At 37.2% G+C, this 27,649-nt stretch overlaps 1 protein-coding gene across 1 annotated transcript in view; it reads right to left on the bottom strand.

The window, feature by feature from the left end:
* Positions 1-27,649, bottom strand: part of LOC125403250 (contactin-4) — an 814,028-nt gene that overhangs the window by 56,523 nt on the left and 729,856 nt on the right. Inside the window, exon 7 of the mRNA XM_085686814.2 lies at positions 23,379-23,474. Within this exon, the coding sequence (XP_085542940.2) occupies positions 23,379-23,474 (96 nt within the window). The remainder of the gene's footprint in view (positions 1-23,378; positions 23,475-27,649) is intronic.

Consider the following 27,649-nt stretch of genomic DNA (forward strand, 5'->3'; position numbering starts at 1 on the left):
GTTTGTTTGTTTGTTTACCTATTTATTTAATTGCTGGATCTGCATGCAAATATAGACTAGAAGAGTAGAAAGGAACCGAGCAGTCTCCTTGTCACTGAGCACAGATACAAGACGAATGTCATTCACGGGAAAAACCATAGTGTTATTAGTCTACTATTCTTTACTGTTCTTACTTAAGATTGCAAATACTTAACATTGAAAAAAATCACAGTGGTTTTGTTAAGAAAGAGGAAGATGAATGAAACAAGTGTAACCTGGAGGAGTCGGAAAAGAGGTAAAAGAAGAAATAAAAAGAAAAAAGGAATGGTCGGGGCTCACCTGTAGGTATAATCTCATACTCCTTTTTAGGGACAAAGCTATCATGGGTTATCTTTTTTGGTTTGATAGTTGAGATTTCCTATGAGGTAGAATGTTAGCTCTGTGAGCAGGAAAAAATGTTATGAAAAATTAACCATTAGTACCTGGCATTTGGTGAAAAGTAACTCCACTTGCTACTTTGAGAGCAGTGGGTTTTGCTACTTGGCTTTTCCTGTCAACTCTAGATGTAAGTCTATAAAAATCTTGCAAGAAACTCTTTTTTGAGATGTGCATATTCTAAGTTAGAAAGCTCCACACATACCTACATGAATTTGAATTTGGTGTTCAAGTGTTCCTGAGATAACACATGGAAAAACAGAATTTTTAAAAATGGTCTTGTATCACTTTTGGGACTCCTTAGGGGCTCCGACTGAGCACACACATCTGGCTTGTTCTGTTGGCATGTACTATCTCGAGGTTCGGTGAATCAGATGCCAAGGTTGACACAGAGTAATCAAATTCATTTGATGAGCTAGTTGAGCTTATGACAGAACCCTTGGGTTTATGATGACAACTGGCTGTTCCCCTTTGATAACATTTATGCTAACTAGGCCCTCTGACTCTTCCCCATTCTCTATCATCTCACATCTGCCTTGCTTTTGTTCAACCTCAGTGTGGACTCTGAAATTTTTAGAGGTCTATCCTAGCTTCTGATTTCTTATGGTGACTTCACAAAGAGCATGTCAAAAGAAGCAACATACTGCAGTATTTATAAACTTTGGAGATTTAAACATTCATATATACAGTCTTATCTATTAGTTTTGATCAGTTTTCCTTTTTCCTTTTCCTTTGCTTTCCCTATCTCTCTTCTTTTCTTCTTTTTCTCTCTTGGGTTATTTTGGATTTTTGAACAGAGGAAAGCACTGTACATCATACTGAACTTTCAATTTTCCTTTTCTAACTCTAAATCCTACCTTACTTTTTTTTACCTGTATCTAATATAAATTTATAATAAATAATCCTGCCTGAGTCACAGAAGTACTTTTGATTTACTTCAGATAATTCCTTTAAATCATTAATTGGAAAATAAATGTTGACAACATGTTAGCTGCCATATCGTAGGACAATTCCTTCACATGAAATAATGCTTTCAAAAGAATTGCACTCTCTCTCCAGGAATCCAACATAAGAATTAGAAAAACATCTATTAAATAAAAATGTAGAGTATGTGTATCACTGTGTATATGTGAGCGATATATACGTCTATCTATATAAACTGTCACCCACTAGGGACAGAATGTCATTAGTCTGACTCTCACTCATCACTTAACATTTCCAGGAACATCATTTGAGAGAATAATATTCCTGGTTTAGATTTTATGAACCCCCTATGAGTTACAGATGCCAGATGCCTCTTCTCTGGCTGTCTCTCAGATGACAGGCCCAGTGGCACATAAAAGGAGAAGCATGGGTGTTTGGGGTGGGGGGATTCATGGCTTATGGAGGAACAGTCCATTATTAATGGAGAATATCTTGGAGTAGTTAATGCACAATGTCAGACTTTCCAACTTGCGCTCAGTCCCCTTGGGAAGCAGCGCTGACAGATGTGTTGAAGGCAGAACTACAAGTAGAGCAGGTAGTCAGCAGGGGATCATTAGTTCCCTTCAAGATCTGGGGCTCCTGGGTGATTAAGAGGTAACAGCTTACATGAGCCACAAGCATAAATTACATATCCCCAGGATCAACACTCAAACTGCTTCTTCACTTTTTTTTTTCCTACACAAAGCATAGGATCTCAAAGGCAAATGCATCCTATCATTCTGCCCACAGACCCTCAAAATCTTTTCCTATCTACAGAAACAACGGATGCTTCTGCTCATTTGCCTTATGAGAATCCATTTGTATTGTGAATATCAATTTCTCTTGGAATGGTATGGGGATGCGGTAGGGCACATGAAGTAGGATGACCAGAGCTCTGTTTAAAGACACGTGAGCGCCGCCAAGAAAAGATCTTATAAAGCTAGGATTAGGGAAGATTAATTTTAGTCCTACCTACTTCACTCCTTTTTAACAACCCTAAGAATCCTGCTCATTGTCATTCAGATCATTCTGCAGAGCTGCCTGAGAGCTTGTGTATTTTAAGCTTGATGGATCTACTCTGAGATCCAAATTGGGGAGGTTACACGTGGTGCTTGACAGTGGAGTGACTTCTGTTAGGCTTCTTCAGCAAAGCCTCTCTTGGCAGGAAAAGAGTGAACAGCCCACTATACATAGCACGCAGAGGCCTGACCCTCTGCATTTAACTGACACTTGATTCTTCACTGCTCATGAGCTCTCTGGAACGTTGGTACAAGTTGAGAAAATGTACATTAATTGCATTTTCTGCTCTTCAGGACTGCTGCTGGGTACAGAAGGTTTTGTTGGAACTTGAAAGTTGTCCAGTGGGAAGCAAATGTGGAACGCTATCTCCTATAAACTCAAACATTGCATACTTGAGAAGATAAATGCTTGCAGCCTTTGGGTCAAGTGACTGTCCTATCCACTCTTTTTGTTTCATTGGTGACAAACTTTACATTCCCCTAGTTAAGTAGGAAAAAGACAACAGAAGCTCTGCCAACTAGAAGTTATGTTTCCTAACCTGAACAAGAACCAGTGGTCTTAGCATTATGCACTTACCCAGACACAATTTTCTTAATCGGACTGGGTTGCTTCAACATCAGGGAATAAGGATACATATATACGTGTGTGCATGTGTGTGTGTGTGTGTGTGTGTGTGTGTGTGTGTGTGTGTGTGTGTATGTGTGTGTGCATGATTCGACAAAGAAAACCAAGCTGTCTGAGAATTCCTGAGTGCTGATTTTATGTACCTCACTGAACACTCGCCCCAGAGATTCTCAACAGCTCCAGGCAGAAGCAAAGTGGAATACTGCCAATCCAGGCATTTTGAGTGATACGCTTCTCTCAAGGCAAGGTAGCAAGGACAGCTATGTTAACTTGAGTATACAGAGAGAGACTGAGTTTTGAAAGACAAAAAAGTAATAGAAGAGCTATACTCTTAGAGAATAATGTTCCCAGTCACCATGACAAAGACCAGTGGGAAGGTATGCCTTTAATTTTTGTTATTTTTTTTCTTTTCTAAAATGTAATTTAATTCATTTTTTAAAACAGAAAATAAATATTAAAAGGCCATATCGAACTTCATCCTGCAGACTTAAGATGCCTAGATTCAGTTACATTATTTTACGATGTTTGAAATAAAAACTTTCTGATATTAAAAAATAATACTTTAGAAATCATGGCACAATGAAACCCTTTGAATTATCCTTTCTTTTATTCTTTTTTGTTCCCATGCCCTCTAATAACTGTGGGATTCACTTTTGTTTAGCAGGTCATAGGAGTATCCTTTTACTTTTCATGATACTTGAAGTTTATTAGTTTGTATGCATGTATGTATATGTGTTCACGCATGTGGGCTTGTGTTTGTGTATACTGTGTGTGTGCATGTGGAGGCCCAATGTCGATATATAGTGTATTTGTCTGTGACTGTCTTCTATCCTTACTGAGGCGAGGTCTCTTAACTGAATTTAGAACTTGTCAATTCAGCCAGATTAGCTGCACAGTCTTGGAAATCCCGAGTCCTGGGATTACAGAAGACCAACATCCTGTCTGGTGTTTTTCATGGTTTCTGTGGAACCAAAATCTAGTATGCAGACTTATGCAGTAAGTGCTTAATGTACTCAGCCAGCACCCCAGCCCCTATGTTTGGATTTTAATTTATAATTTTATTTTTATGTTTTTAATCGAAGATATGGTCAGAAATTTAACAATTTTTGTGGGAGGAGGATGTTTGTTTTGAGTTTTTTATACTTCTGAAATTCCTCCCCCCTCTCTCTATATGTATGTATGTATACTTTACAACCTAACCACAACCTCCCCTTTCTCCTTTCCTCTCAGTTCCTCCTCCTACCTCTCCTCCACCCCCTAGAATTACTGGGGAATACTATATTTACTTAATATTTCTGAGATTTTTTTCCCATCTCTCAGATGGATTCTAAGTGTTTGTAAAGTATTTAAAATATTGCCTGACATGTCTCCAGAGTGTTCCTAACATTCACATGTGACATCATTGCTTCTTTTGCTGTTTTTGTCAAGTTCAGATGCCAGGATTAATCTAGTTTCATATGATAAGCCTCTGACTTGCCTGTTTCATCTTGCCTTTGCTCTGACACAAATTATCTGGCAAAGGAATTACTCTAAAATATGAAAGATTTTTCATATAAAATGTATTTCCTACAACTCTGGGAAGAAGTAAATCCTTGACAACTTTCTGTTCCTTTTAAGATAATTGGTCTAGTCCCGTTTTCCTGGTTCAGTCTCAATAGATTGTTTACTTTATCTAGGCTTTCAAATGGTCATCGGATTTTTTTTTTTTTAGATTTACAGTCTTTTACATGAAATTGCTTGTTCTCTTTTTATTCTGATGCTGTGAGTTGGTATGTCTCTTGTGTTCTGAATTTTATTTCCAAAATTGAGAAAGATAGGAATCTTTCTCAAACTGGACCATCTTATGCTTACTGTTTGTAAGTTTGATAAATTTGTTTTTTATCTTCTTTTGTTCCATGTCTCTTAGGGTTAAAATAAAAACTTTATTAGGCAAATAATCATTCCAGGTTTTGATTTCTTGAGACTCTATCCTGAGATCACAGCTACTTGTATACTCTTGACCAAAGACTGGTGTTCCTCTATTCAGGGAATGTCATCCTCTTGTGTGGAGAGCAGCTTCAGGAAGGACCAGAGGGTTACAAATGAGGCTCCTAGGCATGAAGTGACACCTGACTAGCAAGCCAGATTAGCTTCCACTGAATCAACACTGACAATCGACTGGGGTGGCACATGTCACAACCACATCGCTCTCTCATCCTTTTAGCAGTTCTGAACAATGAATTTTAGGAGGCTGAGTCAACTCAGAATACACATCTCATACATTCTGCAAGAATGGATAAACCTGTTCTCATTTGTGTCATGTTTGAAACATTTTGTTCTTTGACACCTTAGATAATAAAAAGTGCAGTTGAAATTTACGCTGGTTCGTTCTTTTGAAATTTGTTGTGCTGTTCTTCTATAAAACTCATCTATAACTAGTTGTTAATTACATTATGGAAAAACTCATCCTTATTAAATACGATTTTAATTTTGTTTTAATTTTGGAACAAACTGCTGTAAGAATTACAGAGGCAGTAGAAAATGCAGTGGTTAAATAGAGCTGAGGTTCTACTCAGTTGTAGCCTAGAATGAGCAGCATCCTAGCTTCAATTCCCAGCATTACACAACAACAACAACTACAAAAATCCAAATCCATATGCATTACATTAAGAGGGCAACCTTATAGCAATATTAAAATTCTTCATATCTTTTACTTTTTTACTTGATCAACCAAATTAATACCAAGTATGCTCCAGAAATGAATTTTTGTATATTAAGTTAGTAGTCTTATCTTTGAGACTTTATGTGTAAAATAATGGAAAAAGAATGTCATCATGAGGATTAGAGTTTTGGCATGAAATTACCTTTTCATAATTAGATGCTGTATTCTTGAGAAATACACTCGCAATTTTATCATTTCTTTTTACAATTTGTTGTTAACAAAGTAGGTGTTTTATACTTTCATCTTTTGGTTAGAACACACAAATACCCAATTCTGAGCATGGTATGTTTAAATAGAAATTAAATGCTTAACTATTTTGGAAGAAGGTATATAGTGGTCTGCCTTACTAATTTTCTGTATAGTTTTTCATATGTCTGGTTTTGTTCATGTTTATTTTTCTCTGGTTAGAATATGCCTACTGCTCCTTTTTTAAAAGGTTCTGGCACTTGTACTCATGGCCTTGTGCATGCCAGGTTGGGATTCTAACACTGGACTATATCTGTAGTTCATTACTTAACTGATTTTACTGCTTTGTAAAGTTGAAAGTTGAAAAAATATAAACATATCTGTTTATATTTTTCCATATTCCTGGATCTTTTTCCTACTTATTAAAATAAATATTAATACTGTTTCACTCTCGCTAAAAAAAGAAACCACTGACTATTCTACTACTGAAAGTGGGGACAAACTGCAGTGGAATGTTAAATAGGTCAAGGCATTAAATAACAGTGTACCATATATATGCTGAGTGTATGCCTTTATCAATTACTTTGATTATACATAAATTGGAACTTTATTCCCCCATTTCCATACTTATGAAAATTTTGATCATTATGCTTTCATACTGAATTCTGTATTAAAAACTTATCTAGTAAGTCATGTTTATCACTAATTCAATTTTCTGTAATGTTCATTTAACTTTTTACTGACTCTGCATTTCAGACTTTAATTCTTTCTAATCTTTGCCAGCTCCTTTAAGTCTCACTCTGTATTACAGGCAACTCTTTATATTAGTGTCCTTGTTTCATAGAATCCCCGTTGTTGCTTTGTGTTTAGTTGAATATACCAGGGATGAATCTTTTGGTCATCATGTGTTTTCTGGTAGCACCCTCTAACATGCAGTTCTTGATTTTGTTTTGTATCCTTAGTCAATATCTCATATCTCCTATTTTTACTATAGAATACCTCCCAAAGTCACCATGAATTTTAACTCTTTATGAACACATGTTGAAAGTTCTAATTAGGTTCTTTGGTCTTCCAACCATCAACGCACATGCCCCTTTGTTTCTTCAAAGTGACTTGTCAGACTCCCTTTGTTAGATTCTAGGTTTGAAATAGTTCAATGGCTATTTTCTGTTTCTGACTTACTATTGATTGGCTATTAGTGATTTGGTAAGATTATGAGAAGCCATACTAGGATTTCCTATTGCTGTGGGGACCTACATATGTGAGCATGTTCTACCTTGACTAAAAGTCAGAGAGTTTGAGCTTACGTTTGCTCTTTCAAAGTTGTTGAACAGGCGCGTCTACACACCCTGACCCAGGGTGTGGTTACTTGGTGTTTTGGACATTAAGATGGCCCGTAGAGGTGGATATGTTCCATCCTGACCACAGGTCAGAGAGTTCAAGCATACACTTGTTCCTTCATTTAAAATAGAAGGTTTGATAGAGGGAGTGATTGCCTACAGGATACTTGGTCTAGGGTGTATTTGTTGCATATTCCTGCCCAAAACATCAAATGCTTTATTCAGAAAATAATGGCTTAATGTCTCAAGTATTGGAACAAGTAACTGTTCTTATTGTCATGTTAAAGCAGTCTTCTATTTTTCCCCGTTTTTTATTGGGGTATAAAAGTATATAAAAAATAAACATAGGCAAATTCAGTATTCAGTATTCACTGAGTTGCCCTCCTGGAATTATCCTGTGTCTCCGTATTTCTTTCTTAACTCTGTTCCTCCTATCTTACATTTCTAATTCACATGCCTTTACCTTGAATCAAAGGAACACAGCATGCCTGGACCACAGCAGAAATTACCAGAAATCAAGTGTGGCTTAAAATATACTGCTCCCTAACTTTCTTTCAGAGCAAACCACAACATATATCCTTGAGTCCTTGAGTCCCATGCTAATATCCTATGGTAGCTTTTAAAAATGGTTTGCTATCTGTAATTGTGTGTGTGAGAGAGAGAGAAGGTGGGAGGGGGAGAGAGAGAGAGAGAAAGAGAGAGAGAGAGAGAGAGAAAGAGAGAGAGAGAGAGAGAGAGAGAGAGAGAGAGAGAGAGAGAGAGAGTTCAGGTGCCTGTAGAGGCTAGAAGCCATTGAACTCCTTAGAATTGGTGTTACAAGTGTGTGTGAGCTGCCTGACCTGGTGTTGGGAACCAAACATAGGTTTTCTGAAAGAGCAGCACATGCTCTTCCTCATGGGGCCATCCTTGCCGTCCTCAGGGCTAACCTCTTTGTGGTAGTCCACCTACTCAAGCCTTACACACTGCTTTTCATTTATTCTTTCCCCTTCTACTTCTTAAACTTCAGATTTAAACTTTATAAAGCTTCCAGCAATCACTGCCACTCTAGCATCCATTGTATCGTCCTATTTCATAGCAGTTTCTGAACCCTGTTCCCTCCCTCTTCCCACTGACAACCAAGATCAAATATCTGAATATGAGTCTTTGATCAGCTTCACATGTAACAAAGCATGAGGGGCCATTCTATGTTGTTTAGTTTTGTAATGTGCCACGTCATCTATATGTCTGGAATCTGATGGGTTCTGCTAACGTCTCACATTTTAACTCAGTAAGGAACTCTAATCTCTTCATTTTTGAAGTTCTAATTTATATGCTCCGTCACATCCCATTGGACCTGAAATAAGCCAAAGCTTTACATTTGAAAGAAATTTCAGCTACACACCTAGGAAATGACTTACAGGTTTCATAACTGCCTATATTTGCAATAAGTGGGACCCACAAAAAAAGAAATATGATACTTAAATGACCTACATTTTAGCAATATCAAGTGCTTACAGCTGAAGTAGGGTGGTTTTTCCTAGGATTTCCCTGGAGGGTGAGTTGGCATGAAGGAATGAAATAGCCTGTGCATTCCAAATTGCTTCAAAAGGCACAGATTCTTTCAGATATTTTCTTCATTTAAGATAACATTTTATGTGTATGGTTGTTTTGCCTGCCGGCATGTAGGTATGCATAACACGTGCATGTCTGGTGCCAATGGAGGGTATAAAATTAAAGTTATGCATGATAGTAAACCACCATGTGGATACTAGGGATTGAACCCAGATCCTCTGCAAAAGCATCAAGTGCTATTAAGTGTGGAATCATCACCTCCTCAGCCTCTTACAGATATTGTTAAAATGCTCATCTGTAGCCATACCAACCTGACTAGGCCTGGTTGCATATAAAACACTACATTATCAACTGTAACTACCTCCCCAGCTGTGCCTGCCATATGGATTTATGAATTCCTGTGGAGTATTATTATGACATATCCCATTTTCCAGGGGTTCGTTTTGACAGCGAAGATTGTAATAATGTGTTAACCTGCAACTAACAAATGTGAGGAAAATGGGACATGTTACAGTGAGAGAAGGGAGGAGCTTTCTTGGCTCAGTGGGAAGTGGCTACCTGTTGTTTTGTGAATAGTCAGTATCTATCTAAGATGTCATGATTATTTTCCAAATCAGGCTCTGAATTAAACTCCTGAAATAGTTTATAAGGCCAGGAGGGTTGTTCCCTTTATAACCACTGCACTTTATTTGGAATCTTTAATTCATTCTACATATAGATAAATGTCAAAATCCCAAACCAAAATGGTTAACTCAAATCAGCTAAATTTGCAGCCTACTGTGTTGGCATGTCCATAGTCTCTAACTCAGAAGGCCAGAGTAAAAAGACTGCTAATTCAAGGCCAGACAAGGATACATATTGAGGCCTTGTCTCAAAGCTGTCCTCACACATTATGTTTGTCCTTGGTATATAGCTAATTAATTAAATAAGTTTTGGAAACAAGTATTCAGACACTATATAATAAAACAGGGCTTTATACTACAATTAACATTTGCTGTCAATCTATTATCTTATCTATGAATATTAAAGTCACTTGCTCAAAAAGATAGTTTTTTAGTTTTAAGTATGTTAACAATAATAATTTTCTTCCCAGGCACCTGAAAACCAACACAAGGAAGTTTTAAACATCCAAAAAATAATGATATTTATGTGTGAAAATGCCACATTGAAGTCTATTTCTTTGTGTGCTAACCAACATTTAATAATGAAAAAAGTTGGCTAACTTCTTATTTGTGCCTAAGATTCAGAACTTTTGACTACAGAAAACACTTAATCTTGGAACACTTACCTAGAGACTATTTCTAAATGTCTATAACCCAGCTAACAATTGCTCATTGTCCTGTGCAATTCCCTGTGACATTGTGATGCAATGACCTGACAATACCAGTTTATTGCAGAAAACGTGACCAAAGAACTGCTCATTTCTTTGGTTATTTCCTTTTCTTTTTTCTTTTCTTTTCTGTTCTGTTATTTTTTTTCTTTTCTTTTCTTTCCTTTTTTCCAGCAGAGAGTCCCAGGGTCTATTTGCAGCAAGCATTAAAACAAGAATGCTTCCCACAGATCCTGCAGTGAATGTGTGCTGGTTATTTAGAGATGCTCAGTCAGGTTCGTGCTGTTGAAAGATCAGTGTTGATCATTTGCTCTGTTCTTGCTGGCTCATCCCTAGTAACACTCTACTGGAAACAGAGTATGTTTTCACAGTTCCAGATTCTTCATGTCCCAACTAGCACCTGTGCTTCAAAACACTGCTTTCTAGGGCGAGAAGCTCCACATAAGAAACCTTGGTGTGTAGTAGAATTTCATGAACTTATCAGTCTGTTGGTTTTTCAGCCTTATGGTTAAATTTTTATTTTATAGATTGTCATTTTTTTCTAGTGTTAATGTGTTTTGGCTTTTTCTAATTGATTGATGGATTTTTCAGTTCTGCAATTAAAATTGGAACTAATATTTTTCTTCTTTTCTTGGTGGGAGTTATATTTAAAACGAAAACAGAGGCATTCCTAACTTTACATTAAATATATATCCACAAGCGTTTTAAAAATGCTTATAATGAAAGTACAAAGTAATTTTCAAGGAAAGAAAGTGGGTAATTGAAGCAATCATTCATTATGTAGAATCCCTGTTTTCTTTCCAATAAAAGACATGGAGATCATTTACACAAAACAAAGAAAGAGAAAAAAGTTAGAAAAAAAGTTTTCTGAAATTTATTTCTGCAACTTTTAAAGGAAATGGTCCTCTAAGACTGTTGAACAAAACTGTATTGATTCAATAGCTATTGATTAAGATACATGAGTTTGTTTCTAAGTGTTATAGCCTGACACTTGCTATAACCACCCAGGGATCTTACACCTTTCTCTTATCAGAGAGAAAAATCAGAAAGAGGGTCCAAAGTATGAAGCTATAATTCTTGGGCATCTCTTAGAAATCAGGTTAACAAGTTAATAAAGAAATGGGAGGATCAGCTCTTTAAGATCTAGAATTAATTAGTCTATGGCAAGAGAATATTTGTTACATTGATAATTTTTTCTAGTATTGTGTAAATAGCTGTTGATATCTTGGTACTCAAAAGTATCTTCATGAAACATTCAAGTTGTATCAGAAAAATCCAAAAAGAAAGAGTGAGTAGCATCCCAGAACAAGTTACCAACTTTAAAGAAAACTGACAGCAGGGTCATTCATCTCATTGGTTTGTCCTTTCCTTTCCTTTCCTTTCCTTTCCTTTCCTTTCCTTTCCTTTCCTTTCCTTTCCTTTCCTTTCCTTTCCTTTCCTTTCCTTTCCTTTCCTTTCCTTTCCTTTCCCTTCCCTTCCCTTCCCTTCCCTTCCCTTCCCTTCCCTTCCCTTCCCTTCCCTTCCCTTCCCTTCCCTTCCCTTCCCTTCCCTTTCCTCTCTCCCTTCCTTCCTTCCTTCCTTCCTTCCTTCCTTCCTTCCTTCCTTCCTTCCTTCCTTCTTTCCTTCCTTCCTTCCTTCCTTCCTTCCTTCCTTCCTTCCTTTCTTTCTTTCTTTCTTTTGTTCTTTTTTCTTTCTTCCAAAAGGAAGAAGTAAGGTGCTCTTCTAGACCTGTAAGAGGTCTGTTCCTCCCCACTTTTTTTTTGGTTGTTGTTGCTGTTGTTGATTCCCTCTTGAGTGACACAATCTCATACCTGAGAAGAACAGAGCCTGCACATGAGGGACAGATACTCCTAGTGGTCCATTTTTATGAATAGGAAACATTCTTCCATGTCATTTGGGCCACATAAAATACATAAGAAGTAATCCCCCCAAGAAACACAGTTTTTATTTTCTTTTTTGTTCTATTCAATGACAAGGTGAAAACAGAGACTTAATGAGCACAGAAGAGCATGCATTTGCAAACCGTTCAAATTTAACAGACCCTGATTAAATCTCTAACATTCTATGGCCTCTCGGATTGGTAAAGTAACAGAAGAAAGGTTGGAATTGGTGATCATATTTCAAATAAGGGAGCACAAATTCATATTGTTGATATAAACATATCAGACTCTAAGAGCATCAAACGAGATTTCCTTGTGTCTTTCTTATTTATGACTGACGCTCATCTATCACTAAATGTTTATGTCACTGAATTGGACACCTTTCTCTTTAAAAGGATATGTAAAGTTCTCTTGCTAAGAACAAGAAATGAGGATAGGATACATATTTCTAAGGGATTATGCTGTAAACATCGGTTTTACCCAGGCTTAACTGATCTTCTACCTCCTTAAGGAATGGCACTGTAGTAGTACTGCAATACCATGCCTAGGGTTCTGAGTCAACATGAATAACCCATTTTTTTTTTTGTCCAAGATAAAGGAGCCTTTTTGGGATCATTCATCTCCAATGACTCTACCTTAACTTACTGGCCAGCTGTGGTCGTAAGCATTTCTTAGGAGTTAAGCCAGCTCTCAAGGAAATCACTTTTCAGGTGACATGAAACAGATATTAAAAACAGCTGTCTTCGAGGGTGGACAAGGAACAAATGGTCACGATTTTAAGGTCATTATTTAAACACTTGTAATGTTTTCAAAACTGATGATGTATAAGTACATTGCCCTTTACACACACATACACACACACACTCACACACACACAGGCACACACTGAATGAGACAAAGTAGATTGTGGAGTCTTCCTATATTCTGGTCTATATACTCATTTGACTTTGATTCCATTATGACCAAAAAAAGAATGTAATTTAATACTCTTTGGCTTCCTTACAGCTTTTGTAACGTTAACTACTAGCATTATAATCATTTAAAAATCTTCTCACATTTTGCTTAATTTCAAATTTTATAAAAATAAATGGAAGAATATTCTTTAATTTATTTAAAAATAATTCATCACTATTGAAAATATTTTACATTATTTAAAATATCCCTGAAACTGATGATCTGTCAATGACAAATCAAATTGCCTAGCATATGCAAAAAGTTAAGTGTAATTGCTGGTAAAACACACACACACACACACACACACACACACACACACACAGATACATACATACAATCTTGGCTCCTATTAGGTCCACATAATTCCTTTCTTTTCCCCAAGGAAATGAAACAGAATTTAGACACAGTGAATAAGAAATATAAAAATAACAAAGTACACTGACCTTAACCCTCCTGACAACTATGGCAGAGTTTAACGCAACTGTTATTTTGAGTCTGAGAGAGCAACTTTCAAACATAAAAGAAATGGCTAAATAAGCATTTTAATAAAGCTACAACAAGCAAACCACTTTGTTAATAATAGATGTGAATCCTAGATAAATCACTCAGGAGATTTAGCTGAAAAGTTTATGCCTGCTTATATGTTGCTTCATAATTGTAAGTCAAGAATCATAGATATTTTTAAAAAGTAGCTTATTGATTTTATGTTTAAGCAAATAAAAATGACAAAGTTAATAAAATTGTGCTTCTAAGTTTTAGTTATATAAATTAATACTATGTTTTTGCATCTCTCTATTCATTAATGTTTGAGTTTATAGGTCAAACATGAATTCTATTCTGCTGGCTAAATACTATACGATGAACTGAGAGCCATGCTTCAAAGCAAGTTATGGGAAAAATACAGCCTACAAGTTGACTGAAAGAAAGAAAACAGAATAAGGTGGAAATAGAAGGATTGCACTCTGGGAAGTGTAGTCAGTTGTTCAAATAACAGGGCATCAAATCCAAGGTTCATTTAGGTTTATGATAATGTGTGATAATGATTTGGTAAGTGAGAATCAGTAAGTCGATACCTTAGGTATCAATAATACTACAATCAAAAGACGGTATTATGGTTCAAGTTTTAGAATGGAACTTAATTGGGATCTAGGGTAGGGAGATAGATTAACAGCTGAGAGATCTTGTTGCCCAAGGATGATGACCTTTTTCAGAATTTCGGCCTCTACATAAAAAGCTTGGGCATGATTGTGCATGTGCCTATAACCCAAGTGCTATTGGTGACAAAAGCAGGAGGGTCATTTTGGTTTGCTTGCCATCAGCCTAGCTTCAATCAGCGAGAGACCCTGTCTCAAAGGAATAAGGCAAAGAGTGGTGAGACAGGATACCCATGTTTTCCCATGGCCTCCACACTTTCACATGTACACAGAAGTCACACACACACACACACACACACATACACACACACACACAAATAGATTTAACACTGTCATACATCACTGGGTAAGACATGAAGACAAGAGGTAATCTGAAAATAGTAAAATGAAATGGGTTGATAACTGAAGCAAATAAAGCTGTATTTGATAATCAAAAGTTATAAAGAATTACCAAGTAATAGCATCAGGCATGAGGAAGGCAGCAGGAATGAATATAAAGTGGAGAGTCGGGCAGCATGACTACAGTCTTTGTAGTTATTCTGGGTTCAGAGGATATTACATTTTAGCACAGTAAGATTACTCCTGGCTCAGAAACATGTCAGCCTAGCTTGAACTGAGCACATAACTGGATGAATCTAATCCTGGCGATGTTGTATTAGTGCTGAAAGCTGAGTAGGCATTAGAGGATAGTAACAGAAGCTAAAATGAGGAAAAACAGCTCAGAGAAATTACATAATCAGCCTAAGACCACAGTAGGGCAATAGGAGAGAGCTAGGGCTTCAACATGGGTGTCCTACTTTTCCATCTTTATTCTGTCCTTCAGTGATTACAGAATAGTCCATTTGAAATAGCCACAGTGTGGGAAGGCTTGCTGATTCTTTTAGAGCTCTGAGTACAATTCATATGAATATGTCCAGATCAAGGAGAACTGACAGAATTCCTGGAGAGGCTTATATTAGAAAGGTTTTCCTGGGTCAGGTATTACTTTTATAATATACAGACATCAGTTTTCCAGCCTGACTGTGTATTAGATCATGTATGGGACTTTAAAACGTACCCAGTATACCAGAGAGGATCTGTGTCTCCAAGAAATTTAGATTTAAATGACTTGGGCTAGAGCCCTATTATTCCTGGACAGAATGACACATATTTCCATTTTTCCATTTGTAGAAAGACGATGTGTCCTAGTTTACAGTAACCCTGGCAATGACCACTGTGTGTCCCCCCCACATAATTTCATAGTTTTAGCCTCCTTATTAATAAAAATGCATGCTTATGTCTTCTAGATTATGATGATCATCAAGAGATTATGAAATGCAAGCTAAAGTAGCTGAGATGCCATGAAGAACCCCACAAATGCTCTGTTGGAATATCCATGGGTCTGATATCTTTGAAATGGGATCTAACGTTTTTGAAGGTATGCTCTGTGTCAAGAGATCTAAACAAGACAATTCTGCCTAGTATATTTAAATTGAAAACAACTCTGGGATCAGAATCAACTTATTTTGTTTCTTTTTAGATTCTGGAAAGCCAGATTTTTATTGACAGGAGTTCAGTAAGAAACGGCTAGTCATAAAACACTACTGAAGATTAATGACTACCCGGGAAATGGTAATCTTAGGCATTAATTTTCCTTGTCTACAGCCAAAAGAATAATTGAAGACAAAGATAAAATTTAAGGAGATTGTATATCTACACACCTTATTTTAAAGTCTTAAAAAAATTGTGTGTAGCATATGCATGTGCTTGCATGTGTGTTTTTACCATGGGTGTAAAAGTAGACTACCGTTTGACTTCAAGCTTCTTCTTCTATCACTTTACACCTTATGTTTCCAATCATTTTCTCTGAATGAACCTAGAACTTTCCATTTTGGCAAGACTGACTAACCAGTGAGCTCCCAGGATCCTTCTGTCTCAATGTTGAAGGTATGGGCACATATCACTACAACCCACTTTTATGTGAGTGCTGGAGATTGAAGTTTAGGGCTTCAGGCTTACACAGGAATCACTTTACCCATTGACCCACCTCTCCAGCTCTAAATACATTTCTCATTTGAAGAATATCAGCACTTAAATTTGGATGACTTCGAATCAAAGGATTCCATCCCAGCAAGGTTGGCTCTACAATGGTTTTGTAGAGTGGGATGAAAGTGACAGGATCTCAAATCTAATTCTGCCTTAGAGTCAATTCCAGTTTTGTACAAGTACAATATTGGGGGATTCAATCCCCGTTTTATGGAATCAAATTATCCTTGAGAAATGATCGGCCACTTAGAGCCATAATAAATTCCTTAGGTGATTCTAAAGCCACCTGCCTATGCTTGGCCAGAGAGGTAAAGTATGTGTAGGAACCAGAGAAGCAGCTCTGGGTTTCTCACACTTCAGTGTGCATATGAACAGTGGGAGACCTCATTAAGCACAAGATCTGGTTCAACTGGCCCTGTGTGGGATTTGAGACTTTGCCCTTATTATAAATTCCCAGGTGAGATCACTGTTGCCTTTGAGTAGCAAGGACCTTGGTCTCATGAAAAAAAAAAAGACTCAAATGTCCCTCAACAAATAGTTGATGGATTTCAATGATGAATAATCTGGGGACTTAATTACATCAAAAGGAAACATCACAAAACACCTCATTTTAATCCTATTTAACGAGAGCCTGGCTAAAGGTCATGAATTCCTGGTGCCAAACGACACAGAGAGTGGCAAAATTAAGGGGAACATTCCAGAATTCAGTGATGTCTGTTTCTAATACAAAAGAGCACCTAAGAACCACCAGAATCCATCAGACTCTTCTTTTCTTTTCTGTCTCTATGCCCCCATTTGGTGGTAAAAATCTATTTAATGACTTACATGTGAATTCATATATTTATATAAAGTTAGACACACCTATATGTATATATTGAGATGATGATACTACCACACTGACAGAATACTAAAATCATATGCTTCTCAAGACATATTATCTGCAGCTCATTTCTGTGCTACTCTAACAATGCACACTTTTTGAAACAGGATGAGCAGCATCCCTTAGAGTGGCTTTCATGGCATTACTGAGTACCCCACTGGTACAGTAAGAGGCTGAGTCATTTCCTTCACCCTGCGTGATATGCTACAGTTGAAACTAGGATACCATATGCTAAGTCTAAAATGCTCAGTAGGTCCAGTAGCTTTTGGTGATTCTGCCAGCTTTTAGGTAGTATCCAGGCTGAAAAAAAAAAAAAAAAAAGCATGGGAAAATTGTAACTACAGTCTGCATTGGAGATTTCTGAATAGAGGGGAGATTTCATTCGATAATCATTAACTGTACTGGACAAAACAGATAGATGTCTGACATGCTCTCTTACAACCTTTAAGATCCTCTTTCTTGTTTTCTTGAAAATTTCCAGCCTGCGTCTGTCTTGCTCACAGTGTTACTGTGTGCAGGGCTTTAATAGAGCCTATAATGAGAATATTTATTTTCTTGTCTTTTACCATCAAGACTGTCAAGAATGTCAGAGCAGCTCAAGGAAGTAGATTTCAGAGATGCTGACTGCTGCCAATGGAGACAGGCACATTTCAGAAGTCTATGGCAATTTTAAATAACATTCTCTGTGGGAAGAAGGAAGGAGTTAGGCACCTCATCATCAGGCAACACAGCCTCCTCCCTTCATCATTCTGTGTCTTTCTTAGTGCTATCATTATGCCAGGGAAGAGAGTTACTTTGAAAATATACCTCTAAGATGAATTGTCAGAGTCAATGTCATGTGACAGAAGCTTAATACTGTGAAGATGCTCATAAAAGAAATTAGAAAAACTCCCATCTTTATTTTAATCAGATTTCATATTCAGAAGTGCAAATCTAAACAAATTTCACCCGAATCAAAACACAGTTCTGTGGTTAACTGGTTTCCTTTATGGAGGACAGACCTTCAATAATGCAAAAACACTTAATAAAGACATCCATTAGCATTTATTGAGCTGCAATTATGGAATAATGCGACTAAAAGGGAGAGATTTGCTGTAAGTTCTTCCCTTATAAGACAGGAAGAGTGAGGCCTAGGAATATCACAATATTTGCACAATTTAAAAGGATGATTTGAATCCGAACCAGGAACAGTCCTCGTATCTGTGAGTTCAGTGCTTCCGTTCCAAAAGCACACATCTCAGAAACCCTAAGAATCACACATCCCTGGCAGACTTCACTGGTTGTTTTCCTTCCCTACTGCTTTATAAGCAAGGTGATTGTGCTCTGACTGACTGCAAGCTTTCTAGGTATCTCACTAATTGTTTTGTTTTCTTTTCCTGTTGGAAACATTAAGTGTGACATGAGATTAAAGAGGAAGTTACAGAGGTAAGGACATGGCTCAATCGGTAAATTGCCCATCAAACAAGCTTAAGACTCTGAGTGTGAGCACCAGAGCCAAGCTACGAAAATGCTGTGATGGTGTGCGCTGTCATCTTACTGCTAGCAAGGCAAAGACAGGTGGATGTCTGAGACTCATGGGCCAGTGAACCCAGCTTGCATGAAAATCTTCAGACCTAAGAGAAGCTCTACCAAAATAAACAAACAAAAAATAATCCAACACTGTAAGGTGGGTGGCTTTTGAGGAATGCCATCGAAGGTTGACCTTTGACCTTATAGACACCACACACGTACATTGCCTATCAGGCATATACAGAGAAATTTACAATCTTGAATACAAGAAAGTAGTTTCAAACAGGAAGTTTAAAAGTTTGCTCTTTCAATTATGAATTCCAAACAGAAAATTTATGTGATTGTGTGATGTGGGGTTCCCCTCTATATGCTGTGAATATCATTGATAAATAAAGATACTGCCTTGGCTTGTTGATAGGGCAGGGTAGAGCTAGGCGGGGAAAACTAAACTGAATGCTGTGAGAATGTAGGTGGAGCCAAGGAGAAGCCATGGAGCTGTTGCTGGAGACAGACATGTGAAAATCTTGCCGGTAGGCCACGAACATTACAATAAAATATAAAATAATGAAAATGGGTTAAATTAAGATGTAAAAGCTAGCCAATAAGAAGTTAGAGCTAATAGACCAAACAATGATTTAATTAATACAGTTTCTGTGTGGTTATTTTGGGAGTCTGGGCAGCTGGGAAATGAACAAGTGGCCTCCTACAACAAATTGGCACTCCAATGTGTGCTAGCTAAATCCAAATAAAACCTGAGAGGGCTTGGAAAGGAATTCTAGACACCAAGAAAACCCAAAAGTTTAGCTGCTTTTTTTTTTTCTGCTGGCAGTGTGCTGCAGCTCCATTAAGAGAGGTTTTCCTGATTCAGTGGTAGCAGAAAAAAACTGAGCCATTTTGAAATGGCAGCTTTCTGGGTCATGCTGCCAGCTTGAACTCTGGCTTTTTCAGGAGGCCAAGCATTTAAAGGGGGTTTGTGAGTAGAGTGCTGCTATTTGCTTAGTGGCAACATAGACCCACTGTGTGCCTGAAAATGGGGCTGTGAGCATGACTCACACTAAACAGACCTCTGTCCCACCATGTTGGGATGGGTGGAGCCAAAAAACAAGGCAGTCTTAGAAGTACTTAACATGTTAAGAAACAGTCCTCATCAGAAAATAATTACAGATACACAATAAGGACAGATTCAGACATAAAATACCTTTAAATGAGACACAGTGTGTTTAAAAAATGTACATAGGCTTGAGAGAAAGAAGAAAAAGAGTATAGAGAGTCATAAAAGGAAGTAAATGGTCTAGAAAAAATAAAAGTCTTTAAAGAGATAGAGTACAGTCATAGATTAAAAGAGTAAAGATAATAAAAAATATTAAAAAGTAATAAAGTAAAAAATAAGCCAAATAAAGGAAAATACACAGAAAGTTTGTATTTTGTATATTACTGTGTTTTTGAATTTTTTGACTGCAGAAAGACGTTTGATTCTGGGACTACTAAGCGAAACCAACATGTATGTTTTAAAGGTTTCTTGACTTTAAAATTTGAGTCTATGGATATGCTACTTTGGAAAAAAGGCTCCTCTTTTATTTCCACAGAAGATGGAAACCTGTGGAATCTTCCAGACTAATGTGGACCCAAATCCCCCTAAAAAGTTGTCATGTATACCCCCCAAATACTTTACCTCACAAAAAGCAGTAAGCAGTTTGGAGAGAACTATGCCCAAATTCCCAAATATTGTTTGAAAATGTTTGTTTACATTTAAAAGGGATATGCTATAGAGATTTGCACTGGTATGGATTTTGCTCAATTGATACAGATTTTAGGTCAGTCTTGTTATATGTATATTTCCACTCTTGATTAAGGTATTGCATGTGCAGCTCATTAAAAATGTAATGTATAATTATGAAATATAGGTTAATAGGTAATCATCTATAGTAGTCAAGCTTGTAGTCATGTTAGTTAGACTTTCTAGATGTATAGAGATGTATTTCAGAGGGATAGGGATTCCTCAAATCTTTCAGAGACCTTCAGAATATAGCTTTAAAATGTCTTAAAAACTTAGGACATTTTATGACAATGAGACACATCTGCTCCTGGCAGCACAAGCTACTTCAAGAGGACGAGGGACATGGAAGAGGCTCCTTATGGAGTTGGTTATCCATTTGTGCAAGAAACAGCTCTTTCCTGGACTGCTTGATAAACTAGACATGCAAGACCCACAAGGAAATGACTACTGAATTTGGCTAAAGGTGAGAAGGTCCTTCGGGGTTCCTGCCACATGAAAGAGTTTGCCAGACATTCTGCAGGACACAGAAGACAGTGACTGATAAACTACCAATATAGGCGGAACTGTCTTTGAAATTTCTGGTTTCATGGAAAAGTCTGTAGGATACTATGGGCCTGTAGGCTGAAGATGGATGCCTCAACATTACAGAAAAGCTTTGGGTGACTGTACAGGCAACAATATGTCTCTGTCAATTCTAGAGTTTTGGAAATTGCTTAAAATGTGCTTCCTGTTTACTTAGGTAATAGTGTATCCTTCTGCAGTCTTCAATGGAGTTAAAGAATATGTAGTTATAGTTTTCCTTAGCTATAATAATATTGTATCCTTCTGCAATCTTTTATGGAGTTAAAGAATATATAGTTATAGTTTTCCTTAGTTATGGTAAAAGATAAAATAGATATAAATATTGTAACTATAATTCTTGTTTGATAACTGCTTGTTATATGTAATTTTAATATGTTAAAATTAAAACCTTCCTTTTTATTTAAACAGAAAGGAGAGGTAATGTGGGATTCCCTCGATATGCTGTGAATACCACTGGTAAATAAAGAAACTGCTTTGGCCTGTTGATAGGGCAGGGTAGAGCTAGGCAGGGAAAACTTAACTGAATGCTGCGAGAAAGGAGTTGGAGTCAAGGAGAAGCCATGGAGCTGCTGCCAGAGATAGACTCACCAAAACCATGTTGGTAGGCCATGAGCCTAGTGGTAAAATATAAAATAATAGAAAGGTTTAAATTAAGACGTAAAAGCTAGCCAATAAGAAGTTAGAGCTAATAGGCCAAGCAGTGATTAATTAATACAGTTTCTGTGTGTTTATTTTGGGAGTCTGTGTGGTCAGGAAGTGAACAATCAGCTTCCTACTACAATTGTGGTAGTAAATACCAATCTAAATCCAAAAGTAGAGTGCTGTGGGATAGTCTTTTTGTACACTGAGAAGAAGTAGTGCTTTCAATGTTTTAATAAAGAGCAAATGGCCAATAGCTATGAAGGAAGAGGTAAGGTGGGACTTGAGCAGGGAAAAAGAATACAGGGATAAAGAAGGGTGGAGTCACCAGGAAATGAAGTGAGAAGCAAAATGAACTTGCGGTGCTGAAAAAAGGTACTGCCACATGGTGGAAAGTAGATAAATATGGGTTAATTTAAGATGTTTAAAGCTAGTTAGTAAGCAGTCTAAGCTATCAGTCAATCAATTTTAATTAATAGCAAGTCTTCATGTCACTTATTGGGTCAGTGGTTCTGGTGAAAATCTCAGCCTACAAGACAGATTATTAATCTTGGAAAGAAATTATTTATTTTCTTTAGTTTTACATGTATGACTGTTTTGCCTACACATGTGTATGTGCACACATAAATGTCTGGTTCCTGAGGAAGCCAAATGAACTATTATAGTTCAGATAATACAGAACTAGAGATACAGAGGACTATAAGCCACAATGTGGGTGCTAGAGCATTTGAACTGCTTAACTAACTCTACAACCCCGAAGTTTATCAAGTTCATCACTGAAAATATTTGTTAAGGGGCTGGATAGAAAGCTCAGCAGTTGAGAACAGTGGCTGCTCTTGTACGGTGTCCAGGTTTGATTCCCAGCACAAACACAATAGCTCAGAACAATCTGTAACTCCAATTTGGGGACCTGATGCCCTCTTTTGATCTCAGGCATTGTGTACATTCGTGGTGTGTGTGCATATGTTCAAACAAAATAATCACGCACCTAGAACTAACACAAAAAATACTTTGTGACTTCTAATATATACTTCTTAACCATGAATGTGCAGCAACTATTGCTTGGTGTTTCCTAGTATTCTCCTTTATGAACACAGCTATGGTCATGATGTGAGGTGATTGCTTGACAGACTTGATTTTTCAGTGTCTTTTGCCCCTTGGTGTGATCAAACAAAATAGTATGTGAACTGTTTCTCCATAGTTCTATTAGCTATTACAACAAATTATTAAACCTGAGTTAAGAGTAGCAGGTCAGAATACTGGAAATGAGGAAGCTAGTTGTTCCAGGCCCTGGAGGAAGCATAGGCTTGGGGTTCTTAGCCTTTTATCGGTGGGGTCTGACACTAACTTTAGGTAGTGGCATCAGGATGAAATTGAATCATTGCTTAGCCTGCTGGCATCCAGTGTACTGGAGAATTGGTTGTTGGTTTTGAAAATGAAACCATAATACTTTGTGGCAGAAGGATAATGGGGATGGTTTATAGATCCTTTCCCAGACCCAGAAGGGGTAAATAACTAAGTGCCATGCTTTCCTTTTAACCCCGTAGAGATGTAATAGATACTGATATTTTAGCTACATTGTCTGACCATGCAAGAGGATTATGACTTTGACTGGTTTAGATGTGTATTCCATTGTACCAGGCACCCAGTGCGACAGGACATTTGTACAATTTGATATTTTCCTATTCTAATCATGGGAGGCATTCAACACATCCTTTACTATACATAGAAGGACTATGGGAATATCTAAAAATGACACTGTTCCCTCAGCTGGTGTCAAGAGGGAAAACATTCTGCAAGAAAAATATCAGCCAGTGAAGTGTGCACACATGGACATATTTCTAAGTACCTCCAGAATGGGGCGGCGGGCCACACAGGAGTACCATTCCCTGACCCCGACGGACTGACACTGTGCTTCTTGTCCTTGTCTTAAAGTTTTCAAGATCTGTTGGGAGAAATGAAGGAAAACACATTTAAGCTTTACAACCCTAAGATACCAAGGAAGACTATTGCTATTTCCAATAAGGTAGTTGAGCTGAAAAATATCCTGGATTGCATTTATATCAGGGAAATTCGGCTTAGTTGATACTGACTTTTAGCAATATTGTTCCTCACTCCTAGATCCCATTGCTAGATTGTCCAATAAAACAGGTACTGTTCATGTGTGCCTATTCAGACTCAGAATATCTAAAATTAAATGTGTGATTTAGTTCCTCTTGTAACACTAGTCAATTTTTGAGTACTCAGTACCTACATACCATACTGAAAAGCACACATAAAGAACGCGTCTATCATTCTAGAAAATTCTACTAGACATTAACAACTCAGGTGAAGAAACTGAAGTTTGCTTGACCTCCTGCAGTTAAGTGTCATTGTTATGGTCCAAGCTCTTATTTCTGATACAATACTATTTTCACAAACTTATTTTATGTAACTACACCTCTCTATATATATTTATGTGCTGATATATATCATATATACACATATACATATATTTATATATATGCAGATTTTCTACCCCCTCATTCTGAGTTTTAGAGATAGATGGCCTAGATGCAGTACAAGCTTGCCCTGAAATTACAATCTCAAACACACTACTCTTAAATAACATACTTTCAAGTGCTGGGATTACCAGACTCTGTTCTTCTAGGCACATATTATATGTATATGCGTATGCACATATGTGCATAAATAAATGCAATATAAACTGATATATTCACAGACAGATTATTTTAAGTTCATATCTGTTTTTAAATATTGATAAGGGACTGATTATCATTCTTTTGTGAAGAAACTTTTATTTCTACAAGGAAAAGAGAAAAGGCATTTATAGCCCAAAGGATATAATTGTAAGAAACAAATAACCAGCTACAAGTAAATAGCAAATAATGAGTGGTATAGAAGACACATAATAAAGTGGCATATGTCATTCAACAGAGTATTTTAGCTTCCGACATACTCAGTACAAATCCTCCTAATAATGAGTACAGAAACATTTATTTCTTCAAATTTTCCCCACCTGTTTGAATCACTTGATCTAAAAAACCATTTGGGATTCTAGATTTTTTTGTTTTGTTTTGTTGACTCAACAATGTCATATGGAGTTATAAGTCACGTGGTGGTACCTACTGGGGTAGAATAACACTGACTTCTTCCTTGGCCATTTTAATGGCTACTTTGCAATGATAAGATTGTCTTATGAAAGATGAATCACAATTACAAAACAGTTATATGAGCTCAGTATCATTACTGTCTATACTTACTATGAAACTTGTAAATGACAGGGCCACATGAGCCTGGGCAATCTTTGCCCAATTACCAATTGACATGTTTCACATCCAGGTTATTTTCAGGGAAAGTATAGGATACATGAAAAACATATAAACCATTTATCCTCACAGTTTTTTCTAGAACTGGAAAAAAAATCTCATTCCAACAAAACTCAAAGAAGGGAAACACACATATAATACCACCACCCACAACAACAAACCAAAAATCACAGGAACTAGCAATCACTGGTCATTAATATCTCCTCTTATCAATGCCCTCAATTCGCCTATAAAAAGACACACACTAAGAGAATGGATACAAAAACAGGATTTTTCTCTGCTACATACAAGAAACACACCTCCACTTCTAAAACAGACAGTACCTCAGAGTAAAGAACTGGGAAATCAAATGGAAAACAAGCTTGTGTAGCCTTCCTCATATCGAACAAAATAGCCATCAAACTAAAATTAATCAAAAGAGATGAGGAAGGACATTTCATATTCATCACAGGAAAAATCCTTCAAGATGAATTCTCAAGTCTCAAAATCTATGCACCAAATACAAAGGCACCCACATTTGTAAAACATTACTAAAGCTTAAATCGTACATCAAACCCCATATACTAATAGTGGGAAACTTCAACACCCTGCTTTCACAATTGAACAGGGCAGCCAGACAGAAACTTAACAGAGAAATAAAGGTACTAACAAATGTTGTGACTCAAATGGGTTTAATAGACATCTGTAGAACATTCCACCCAAACATAAAAGAATATACCATCTTCTCAGCACCTCATGGAAAATCAGCCACATACTTGGTAACAACAGCAACAAAACAACACCCCAAAAGATACCAAAAAATTGGAATAAGCCCCTGTATCTTATCAGATCACCGTGGCTTCAAGTTAGAATTAAACAACAGCACTAATTGCAGAAAGCCTACAAACTCATGAAAATCGAACAAAGCTCAGCTGAATCACCCCTGGGTCAAGGAAGAAATAAAAAAGCATAACAGCAAACCTGAAAGCTCTAGAACAAAAAGAAACAAACTCACACAGGAGGAGTAGATGCCAGAAAATAATCAAAATGAAGACTGAAATCAATAAAATAGAAACAAAGAAAACAATAGAAAGAGTCTATGAGTCAAAGAGTTGGTTCTTTGAGAAATTCAACAAGTTAAACAAACCTTTATCTAGACTAAACAATAGACAGAGAGAGAGAGGATATCTGAAATGGATTTGCTGTGAGTTCCCAGCAGCTTGCTCAAGGGATCCCTGTGGCAGCAGATAGTGGATCCTGGGACATTGCAAGTTCCTGGCAGTGGGCAGCAGGAGCAGCCAGTCCTAGGCCGGGACTGTGCACGAGGGAGTCCACACCAGCAGGTCTCCAAAAGTGTCTGGTCCCAAGTCAGGCACGGATGATGCACGAGACCATGCGGCATATCTCCATGTGGTGGTGGCAGTGGGGGTCGTGCAAGAGAGAGACTGATAGGTACACCATACAGAGTGGAGTTGGACATTTATTTAGGTGTTATGGAAGGGAAGAGAGAAGATCAGAAAGGGGGAGAGGCAGAGAAAGAGAGAGAGAGAGAAGTGGGGGAAGGAGAGAAGTGGGGAGAGAGGCAAAAGCTGCCTCTCTGAGAGGAAGATGGAAAAGAGAGAGAGTTCAGGCCAGAAGCTGAACATCAGTCTGCCTCAGTGGATGGGGGAGGGAGTGGGCATGGCTTGTCTCTTGCAGAGACAGAACAATCATTACAATATCCAAATTAACAAAATCAGAATGAAAAGGGGAACATAATAACAGACATGGAGAAAATCCAGAGAATCATCAGGTCATATTTCAAAAGCCTGAACTCCACAAAATTGGAAAACATAAAGGAAATGGGCAACTTTTTGGATAAATACCACTTACCAAAATTAAATCAAGAACAGACAATTTAAATAGACTTATAACTCCTAAGGAAATGGAAGCAGTCATCAAAAGTCTCCCAAACCATAAAAGTCCAGGATGAGTTGGTTTTAGTGCAGAGTTCTAGCAGAATTTCAAAGAAGAGCTAATACTAATACTCCTCAAATTGTTCTACACAATAGAAAAAGAATGAACACTGACAAACTTTTTTTACAAGGCTACAGTTAACCTGACACCCAAGCCATACAAAGATACAACTAAGAGAGAGAATAACAGATCAATTTCTCTCATGAATATTAATGTAAAAATACTCAGTAAAATACTGACAAATTGAATCCCAGACCACATCAGAAAAATCATTCACCATGATCAAGTAGGCTTCATCCAAGAGATGTAGGGATGATTCAACATTTGAAAATCTGTCAATGTAAACATCCATATAAACAATCTGAGAAATGATTATCTCCTTAAAGGGTGAAAAAACCTTTGACAATATCCAACACCCCTTTATTATAAAGGTCTTGGAGAGATCAGAGATACAAGGAACATACCCAAACATAATAAAGGTAATACACAGAAAGTCAACAGACAACATCAAAATAAATGGAGAGAAACACAAAGAGATTGCTCTAAAATCAGGAACAAGACAAGGCTGTCCACTCTCTTCATATCTATTCTATATAGTACTTGAAGTTCTAGTTAGAGCAATAAGACAACAAAAAGGCATCAAGGAGATACAAATTGGAAAGGAGAAGTAAAACTTGCACTACTTGCAGATGATATGATAGTATATATAAGTGATTTAATTTTTTTTTGCCAGGGAACTCTTATAGTTGATAAACACCTTCAGTAAGGTGGCAGGACACAAGATTAACTCAAGAGAATCACTAGGCCTCCTATACACAAATTATAAACAGACTGAGAAAGAAGTCATAGAAATATC

The sequence above is a fragment of the Myodes glareolus genome, chromosome 3 (assembly GCF_982192425.1).
Source record: "Myodes glareolus chromosome 3, mMyoGla1.1, whole genome shotgun sequence".
Lineage (NCBI taxonomy): Eukaryota > Metazoa > Chordata > Mammalia > Rodentia > Cricetidae > Myodes > Myodes glareolus.